The sequence below is a fragment of the Rhopilema esculentum genome, chromosome 15, assembly GCF_057945365.1.
Source record: "Rhopilema esculentum isolate cy_ngs chromosome 15, ASM5794536v1, whole genome shotgun sequence".
Lineage (NCBI taxonomy): Eukaryota > Metazoa > Cnidaria > Scyphozoa > Rhizostomeae > Rhizostomatidae > Rhopilema > Rhopilema esculentum.
Window position 1 is genome coordinate 9,765,591 of NC_142829.1, and position 9,344 is coordinate 9,774,934.

A 9,344-nucleotide genomic window follows, 5' to 3' on the forward strand; every position below is an offset into this window, starting at 1 on the left:
AATTTAATGACTGCCTTTGTTACTCATTGATTATATTGTGTTTTTCTGATCAAAGTAATTTGGTAAATTGCATTTTCAAAACTAATGCAACCCTCAGGGCCAGAACTTTTAAACATATTCTTTCTCTAATAGAGTTCTAAAGTGTAACGTAACCAAAAACCTATTCTTAGAATTTTTGAATCTTAATCACATAACATAAAAGATCTGTATGAAATGCTTCCACATTGCCAAATTAGTCAAATATGTCTAAAATCAGTTGAGATATAGCCAATGAAAGATTTGAAGTTTGCTAACGAATCATTGTTATTTTCGCTCTGTTCATAAAGTTATGAACAAAGACCAAAATATAGAGGTTTGATGGGGAAAAAGCCAATACACATGTGATCATTTCGTAACACATTTGACTGATTTAGCATATTTTGAGGTATTTCATGACGCTTTTTCAGGCTATGGGATCTAAATTCAAAAATTGTTAAAATAGATCTCTGTGACGTCATCACTTTAGAACTCTATTGGTCATGCCTCACTGTGCACAAGTGGCACTGCACAGGAGCAAATCCCGTCTGAGAGATGTTGTTTAGTTATTTAGCGATGTGAATCAATAATGTCCCGCTCCGAAAGAAGATTGATTGACGAGGGATGAAAGCATAAAAAAGAATTTGGAATTTACACAGGAAGTGACGCATTGAATTCTGTGTAAAATGAGCAACCAAACCTTCACAACGGCCTCTTCGCAAGGTGCTATCCAAAAGCGCTCCATCATCGACGTTCTGCAAGAGCTCCAGCGCCAGATTCAGGTAAGAAAGCCGCTACTTTTTTGCGATGCACAACAGGCCTAAATTGTACGTTCAAAGAGGCGCCGGGCCATGTGCACAAAGTTTTGTTCTTTTCCCTTTCAACTGCATTTCATTAGCTTCGCAGTACCAACCGCTATCTTTTTCCAAAGCTGTTTGCTTTGGAAATCCAGCACTTTTCATTAGTAATTTAAACCGACTAAATTGTTATTTGTTTTGTATTTCTGTAATTGCATGTATTGTACGGTAGAACGTACCAATGGATTTCCAAGTAATTGTATAACTAATAGTGTTATGATTATCATCAATTTTTTATATTATATATATGGATGTTGTTTTGTATACTTCGCTCGTTCAATGCTTATATGACCATTATTTTGTTTTGTTTATGTTCAGGCTTATGGCCAAGGTCCTTTCACGCCAGAGCAGGCAAAGGAAGTGGAAAAGTTGAAAATATTGTATGTAAAGGCAAAGCAGCAGTACGACAAGGTAATATTTTCTTTTTGTGGCTTTTCCGCTTGTGTAAGAGAAACTTCTTTTCGTTTCTTAGCATGAATTTCATCATGATTGATTGGAGGAGATCAAAATTTGCATAGGAATTGAACATTTTTATGTTGCCCCCCTAACAGCCCAAATTTTACCGTAAATGATTTTTGCCCATATTAAAAATGTTCAAAATGGTTTATTGTTGAGTTGCAAAATGTTTCATTTTTCAAAGTGAACTTCAAAAAGTTGAAACTATTTGAAAAAGCTATTTTTATGGTGACTCTCAGATGATTTTTACGAGACCCCACCCTCATTTAAACCCCAAAAAATAAGCACTTGAATAAGCACATCCAAAATATATCAAATTGGCAAGACCCTGTGTGGCTTCTCTGAAGACTTATGGTATGTTTTATACCAAATGTAGGCAGGCAGGTCAGCAGATAGCCAGTGGTAATGCCTAAAAATGGGTAGACTGATATTGGAGCTGTAAAGTCAATGTTCTTTGTTGATGCTTTGAGATCGGCTTATATGCAAGGAAAAATTTAGAACAAGTCTTTATGCCTTTATGCCTTAATCAAATAATATGATTTTGGGTATGGGCAACACTGTGAGTACTTTGAATTTTGAAAGTGCAAGTTGCAAAAGAGATTAAGATAAAGAATATGCAGATGGTCTTGCAACATTAAGCAACAACAAGAAATAATAAGCAGCGATTTTTGTGTTTTGATCCTCGAATTTCGAGTAACTGCAAGTGAGAGCTTTTCAAACTGCCATGTTTTTTCCTCTAGCTATTGTGTACCTCCCACATTTGTTAGCAGCAATGTTGGCAAAGTTATGTTATAGGTCCAAAAGTACATATTTATGTAACAAAGACAGCTTAATGAAATAGAGACTTTGAAAATTTGCTAGTTTAAGATTTTTGCTTTTGAAGTTGTGGGATTGCTTTACGTTTTATTGTGATTTAAATGATTTACTATTTGAACTTCTTTAATATCTAAATCATATAAGGTCTCAAGAGAACGTTTCATAGAATGTCATCAATTGATTCTATATTACATATCACCAGATTATATTTACATACCTTATGATTTAACCTACCTTCCTAACATCAAGAAATTTGCTGCAAATGATTAGCAATCTGTTTGTGATTCAGAGTTTTCAGCAGCAAGCTTTGTCTCTTGAATCAATTAATAGTTTTTAGTTTAGAAGTAAATCCTCTTACCATATTTATTTTCTAATGAGGTGTACATTTTAAAGTTTATATGTCATCTAACTTTAAAGGTTTAACACCAACGACACAACACATTTTTTTCTAATTTTCTACTAAACCTTTCATTTCCCTAGCAACTAAGCCTTTTACAGTCTTCATCAATGGCAAGTTCACAAGCCACCATGCAAGCTGCTTTGACTGGCACTACACAGCTGTCTGTTGCCTCTACCCAAGGTGTAGGCTTAACGGCAGTACAAAATCCACAGCAAGTTATCAAAAATCAGCCACAAAACATAACATACCAGCTACAAAGAACCCAGGGAACTGCAGCAAATTTAGTGGCAACACAATCAATCATAAATGCACACATGCTTGGTCAACAAAATGTTCAACTAGTTGCATCAAACGCTGGCATTGTTGTTTCCCAAGCAGTTGCAGTTGTTTCAGGGGTATCTGGAAATACCTCCAAAAATCCCATCATAAATGTTGCTGCAACAAAGCAGCCTATGATAGCACGGACTCAGCAACAAATAAGACCAACATCATCAGCGGTAAATATTATAAATCATCCTGGAACAGCCAATGGGGCTTCGCTTGTTCAGCAGGCACAATTACGTATGCTGGGAATTAATGCAGGTAACATATCTCTTAGTGAAAGTTACTCAAGTCTTTGTATGGTGATAGTTGTTACAAAATGTCATCACTCTAAGGCCAAGGCTTAAAGGGATATTCAACCAATGTATATATATACATTCCCATCTATCTGGACCGTTGACAACCTACTAGATTAATTGGATTTATTTATACTATACTTCTTTGTTTGTACAGCCACCCCTTTTTGCAAACATTCCATTCACATTTAGGGTACATTTTGTACATGTACAATGTAATTGATGCAGCCAAGAATTTCATTTTTGGGATGTTGCTTCTAATCTTCTAATTACAAACTTTCAAGAATGCTGCCAAAAGAAATTGACAGATTGTAAAGGAATATGGCTGCTTACTTTCATTTTAATGAGATTTTGACATAAAATTAAATGTATGTCTTTTATAGGGATGTATCTTATTTGGTCTAAGCAAATTTTATCCTGTTGATACTTTTAACATCAAATTGAATGTTTGTCAATACAGAGATCTTAAGGACTAGGTATCTTAAGGATTGCATAACATCGTAATATTTTCCTTCTTATTATTTCACTGATTAAAGGGAACGGTCAGACCATGTCAGCTGGAATACAGCATGGTCTTGCTCCTGTCAAGCCGCCTTCAACCAATACAGCAGGTATAAACTCATGCATATGAAATTATTTTTTTTGCATTTCATCAGGTTTCTTTGTAAAAATTTTAGCAGGTGTATGGCTGATTGCACGCCTTGAGGCAAAATTTTATATGGAGACATGGGATTCTTAACTGATTTAAATCGCATTGAAAAGCAGAAGTGTCAGCTCTATTGATGTTACAGCTTCCCTCTGCTATTTTTAAGTTTTGTGGTACCAAATGCTTAGATAAAACTTGTCTTTCAAGTATTATATATGACCACAAAAGAAGCTTTTATCATTTTGATCCTAACATGTACCAGTAATGTACAGAACAGGTAGCAAACTATAAATACTTGTTTAATCCAAAATTACTTCCTGTAATGGTTACAGTGGCCAGGCTGGGTTCTTTCATCACAATCAACTGGCACAGCCAGTTTTTCATTGTTTAACATGCATATGGTGTCACTCATTTCCCTAAATGATAAATACTGCTTTTAAAGATGATTCATGGGGCAGCAAGATGAAGTTTCTGACAAAATGTAATCTTACCTAGGTGGGTGCAGAGACGCGGGTGTACAATGACACGCCTCCAACTGAGAGGCCTGTTTGATAATTAAAATCATTGTATCTTGTTCTCATGTTTCGTCTCAACAGTGAGCACATTTTTGCTTGCAATTTACTGAACCATGCACCATCTCCTAAACGCTATTTTCAAATTCCTCCTATCAAAGAATCACCAGCCAAAATGTAACATTTCTTTAGCTAAGCATTCTACTGAGCTGCAAGGTTCAAAAAGTTTAAAAAACAGCTTCCTTCCTTTTTATGTTGTATACTAAAATTAACAAAGCCCCAAGCATTTTTCATATCCCATACATATTCCACAAAAGCAAGATTTTAGGTAGAACAGTTTTTAGATTGAAATATTTTATAAACTACTATATTGCCATTCAATTGTGTACCCATCCTCATAAGAAAACAGTGTAGATAGGTTGGCATTACCAGGCCTTGCTCTAAGTAAAATGAAGGTGCTCCATAAAAAGAGCCCCTTAGAAACTCTAGGCGCTCTATTTCGCACCTCTAAGTAAATTTCCTTGAGAGCATCCTTCGAGAGCTTTAGAAGATCGAGAGCTTCATATTAAAAGCTTCGGAAGAATGTTAAATATGAATTTCAACGGTGATACCAGAAAGCACCATAATATGAAATAACAAAACATGCAACAAACACTATGTTAATGTAAATATATAAATATAACAGAACAAAGTCGCAAAATTGTTCAGATTTTTCTAGATATGTAAGTTGCCATCATGCGATGAGCTTTTATCAGTGTCAGTATCACTACTGTTATGTTTAGCTTCACATATTGCTTCATCAAAACGCATGGCTTTAAATCGAACATTTAACTTTGTTTCCTTTTTTCATGTTATCCATTCTATAAGAAACGCTAGAACATCTACTACTCGCAAACTCAAATGAAAAGCAATGCGATAATTTGGACGGAAACGTGATCGCTGATTTGCACAGGCGATTTTAAGTTATTAAGAAAAACAGAAAATAATATTTACTTCAATAGAAGATTAACGCTTGCTCAAAAATCAAATAAATCTGCCGGAGAATACGCTTGATGGCCTGTATTCTTGATGGTTATTAGAGGGTTATTAGATTTAAAATGATATCGAAAACCCAACGTTGAATTTGCTGAATTTTTTCTCAAGGGGTAATTTTACGCAAATCATAATATTGCGGTCTGTTGGGAAGATTGTTTATGCTTGATCAAGTTGATTCAACAAATTCCAAAAATTTATTTTGCTCCGTGTTAATATTGTTTTTACGTTTTGAGGGGCTCTATAAATCGCTCTCCAAGGCTTCTTTTGGGTGCGCTCTAGGCGCGCGCGCTCGATCGAGCGCCTTTCCGGGCAAGGCCTGCATTACAAATAAAGTTATTGTACTATCTTCTTGAAAACTATTAATAGTATTTTGTGAGAGGGTAAAATATGTCTTTTTGCCCAAATAACACTGGAAGCCTTTCACATGAGAAAAGTCAACCTCTGTTGAGTTGAGGATTAATTTATAAAGTTGTGAATATTGAATCGCTGTGCCAGGTATATTTTGATACAGGTATATTTGGAGCCAAAATGAGGATTTTTGGAGCCTTCAATATGATATTTGCCTTTTTTATTTTGCAATTAAATATATCGTACTTTTAACTGACAGTGATATTTGTAGGATTTAACTGACAGTGCTTTGACACTGTATATCAATTCTATTTCCTTTTTTCCAGTACCAGCTGCTCAATCAACTCAGATATTGAACCGTAAGAAAGTTCAGGACCTTCTTCGTGAAATCGACCCACGAGAAACAATGGATGATGATGTGGAGGAGGTAATGATAAATTAGGAAATATTTTTTACCAGACCAGAAGTCATCATCAATATTATGGTCATGGAAATGCCAGAAGGCTGTTTACAGGTGGCAGCAAATGATCTCTTGCAACTATTTGTATTTTTATACAATACGCTTACACTCCTGATATGTTTCAGGAGCTTGGATTGGCTTATTATGGACAGTGCTTTCATTCATGTAAATGTCACTTAGCAACAAGAAGTTTCTGTGCAATAAAAGCTTGTTTGTTTGGCACAGTTTTATTTGTGAGTAAGAATGTATTTGTAAATTGTTTTTTATTGTTAATGATAAATTACATTTATTGTCTTTATCATTTTTAGTTGTTATTACAAATAGCAGATGACTTCATAGAGAATGTTGTTAACAGCGCTTGTCAACTGGCAAAGCACCGAAAGTCAAACACTCTTGAGGCTAAAGACATACAGCTACATTTAGGTATGAAATTGCTTAGTTTGTCCAAATGCCACTCAGTATATAACGCAGTATGCCAAACAGTATACAACATAGGGGCTACTTGTTTTCTCTTTTGTTCACAAAAAGTGATGTTTTGGACATTTACTAGCTTAAGGGGAGAAAGTTTCACCAGAAGAAAGTTTTGTGAATCGAGGAAAAGTGTTTTTTAAATTAACCTTCACAAAAGAATCAAGATTAAAGATTTATCATTTTAGGAAAAAACCAAGAATTTCGTCGGAAAAGGTTTTCTTCTAATTTTTCTACTTAATACCAGCTACACAGCAAAAACAATATTAGCATTTTCTAAAAACAACCATTCTTCATCAAAGTTTCTAAGAGGATCAATGGCAACTTTCCTTATTTCAGGAAGTTCATGGATCAAATTTTGTGATTTTGGACCAGAAATACGAAAAATGTGAAAGTTTTTCCCCTTAAAATAGTAGTGAAAGTCTTTTTTCTCTGACATCTTTTAACATTTTGTATATTGAATGGTGCTTGTATTAAACTTCAATGCTATGGGCTGTACAAAGCCAATATTAAACATGTAATTGACACTTTTTTATGAAGCTACCAAGTTTAAAAAATTTCATGTACTTCAGATCGGCATTGGAATATGTGGCTTCCTGGCTTTGGAAATGATGATCTGAGACCACATAAGAAACTTGCTCCAGCTGAGGCCCACAGACAGGTTTGTTACATTTTTGTAATACAGGTTTTGTTAAATCGTCAAACATTTATATTTTCATTTGATGAAGCAAGCTGTAAAGAAAATGTGAAGGGGAAAATGTTTCATTTCATTGGTTAATAGTTTGACCAGTTGGCAACCACTAAACTGACACATAATTAAGGAGTTCACTACTGTGAAATACTGAACTGGACAAAATACAGAATATTTGTGTCAGTGTCTTTTTAATGTTGTCCAGGAGCAAGATAACAGTTTTGTTTTGTAAGACCAATGGTGGATATCCGTTATTACATGCAGAGCAATCTTTGACAATGGTCTTCGAAGTTTTCTAGAACAGAGGACATTTTTTTTAAATGGAAGTAATAAAAATTATGTGCTGATGTCTGGAAATTTTTTATCTAGTTCATTTGCTTTCCATCTCATTTATTTGTGCACAACATGAGATTATTTGATCGTTTCTTTTGAGGTTGCTGCATTTTCTTAATATACAATTATGATATTGAAACCTCTGTGTCCTATGAAACTTCATGTTTATTGAAACTTCCTGTTTTGTATTCACATCAACCCTGGTTTTTACCCCCCAAAAATGTGTAATGTTAACTGTTTTTGGCTATTTATTGTGCTTCTTTATTGACTTTTAATTTGTTTTCAGCGTTTGGCAATTATAAAAAAATCATTGAAGAAATGAAAAAGCTGAAGAGGCTACTAGCTGTCTTGAGAAACCTGAAGTTGTGACTGGTGATGGTGCTATTTGATAAATAGAAGAAGTTGATTTCTTCTTGAAAGATAAAAGACCTAGATCTTGGCAGACAATATTTATTGGTGGAGTCAAAGTGACTGCATGACCACTTTATGCAGTTAAGGATGCAGGTTTTGGTCAAGTCCTTGCAGGTCTTTCTTGGTAATGATAAACAGTCGTGTACCATTCAATCAAGAATACGCTGGTGGGCATTGACATGTTCAAAGTATAAATAAATATTGTTGACTTTACATTGTATTGTTTAGATTGCAGTCATATTCGTATAATGCTATTGACATGCTTGTTGTAAATTTGGAACATTATTGGAATAAACAATTGGTGTATTGTGAATGATTTGAGATATTCTCACTGTACATATGTGTATGAACTGGTAAAATTGGAATTTTCTGGAGTTTTGTCTATGTAAAGCCTCACAAATGTTGTAAATTGCCTGCAGTTTTGGCAGTATGGGCTCTCACCCACCTCAAGTGTATGGATGCCTTCTGAAGACCTTTGAGTACCAACTGATAGAAAGCCTTTTTAATTATCAAGCATTTTTCGGTTAGACGATTTTACATTTTTCCAGTTATGCACGAGGTAAGCCAGCTATTTTTTCATGAATGCTCCACCCATTATTAGACAAACTGGACACTACAGCATATGTTTTACTATTTCATTATTTAGTAGATATTTTGCAACTCAACTTCTGAAAAATAACTTGCATCAAATGCTACCATCTAGATGATTTGGAAACTAAATGTTCCTGGATTGTTATGAGTGAAGGCTTCTTGTATTCCCTTGTTTTTCATTCTTCAAGACACTGTTAGGTTGATATATAAGGTAGTTTTGAAGTACCAATGCTGTTTTTTAGGCCAGGTCTTCTCAATTTCAGCCTTTATCGTAAGAGAAATATTATTTTTCAATCATCAACATATTACTGAATTTATCTTTTTCGTAACTAAATCAATGAGGTTTGATTATATCACTAAAATATTGAGTAGGTCTAAAGAATTGTAATCACAATTTTCACGGTTTTTCTAAAATTCTCTCAAGAAATGTAATTTTGAAAGAATTACTTTTTGCTTGGTTGCTTGCTCTTGTGGATGAATGCAAAAAATCCTAAGTTGCACAATCTAAATCCTTAGCCAGTTACGTCTCGTGTGGCTTCCAGGGTAAAGCCCAGAAAAGTATCTGTAAATGGAAAAGTAAATGGAAATTCAGTCATCGCTAAACGTCAGCCTCAAGAAAAGGGCCCCTCCTGCATTGTACCCACTTTATTTGACGTAAAAGACAGTTTCTGCTGCTTGTAGTATGACA

The 9,344-nt window shown here is 34.6% G+C and overlaps 1 protein-coding gene across 1 annotated transcript; it reads left to right on the forward strand.

Moving 5' to 3' along the window:
- Positions 1–577: 577 nt before the first annotated feature.
- On the forward strand, positions 578–8,430 carry LOC135685632 (uncharacterized). The gene is made up of 8 exons (XM_065201620.2): positions 578–797; positions 1,191–1,283; positions 2,625–3,126; positions 3,698–3,772; positions 6,029–6,129; positions 6,471–6,585; positions 7,203–7,291; positions 7,941–8,430. Exons 1-8 carry the CDS (start codon positions 702–704, stop codon positions 7,974–7,976), a joined length of 1,107 nt encoding a protein of 368 aa, XP_065057692.2. The 5' UTR covers positions 578–701; the 3' UTR covers positions 7,977–8,430.
- The last annotated feature ends 914 nt before the right edge of the window (positions 8,431–9,344 follow it).

Bases quoted from the DNA above. Each gene is read 5' to 3' on its own strand.
- LOC135685632 (XM_065201620.2), top strand. From the start codon at position 702: ATGAGCAACCAAACCTTCACAACGGCCTCTTCGCAAGGTGCTATCCAA. The intron at 1,284-2,624 runs GTAATATTTTCT...TCATTTCCCTAG, and splicing joins CAAAGCAGCAGTACGACAAG to CAACTAAGCCTTTTACAGTC. The intron at 6,130-6,470 runs GTAATGATAAAT...TATCATTTTTAG, and splicing joins TGGATGATGATGTGGAGGAG to TTGTTATTACAAATAGCAGA.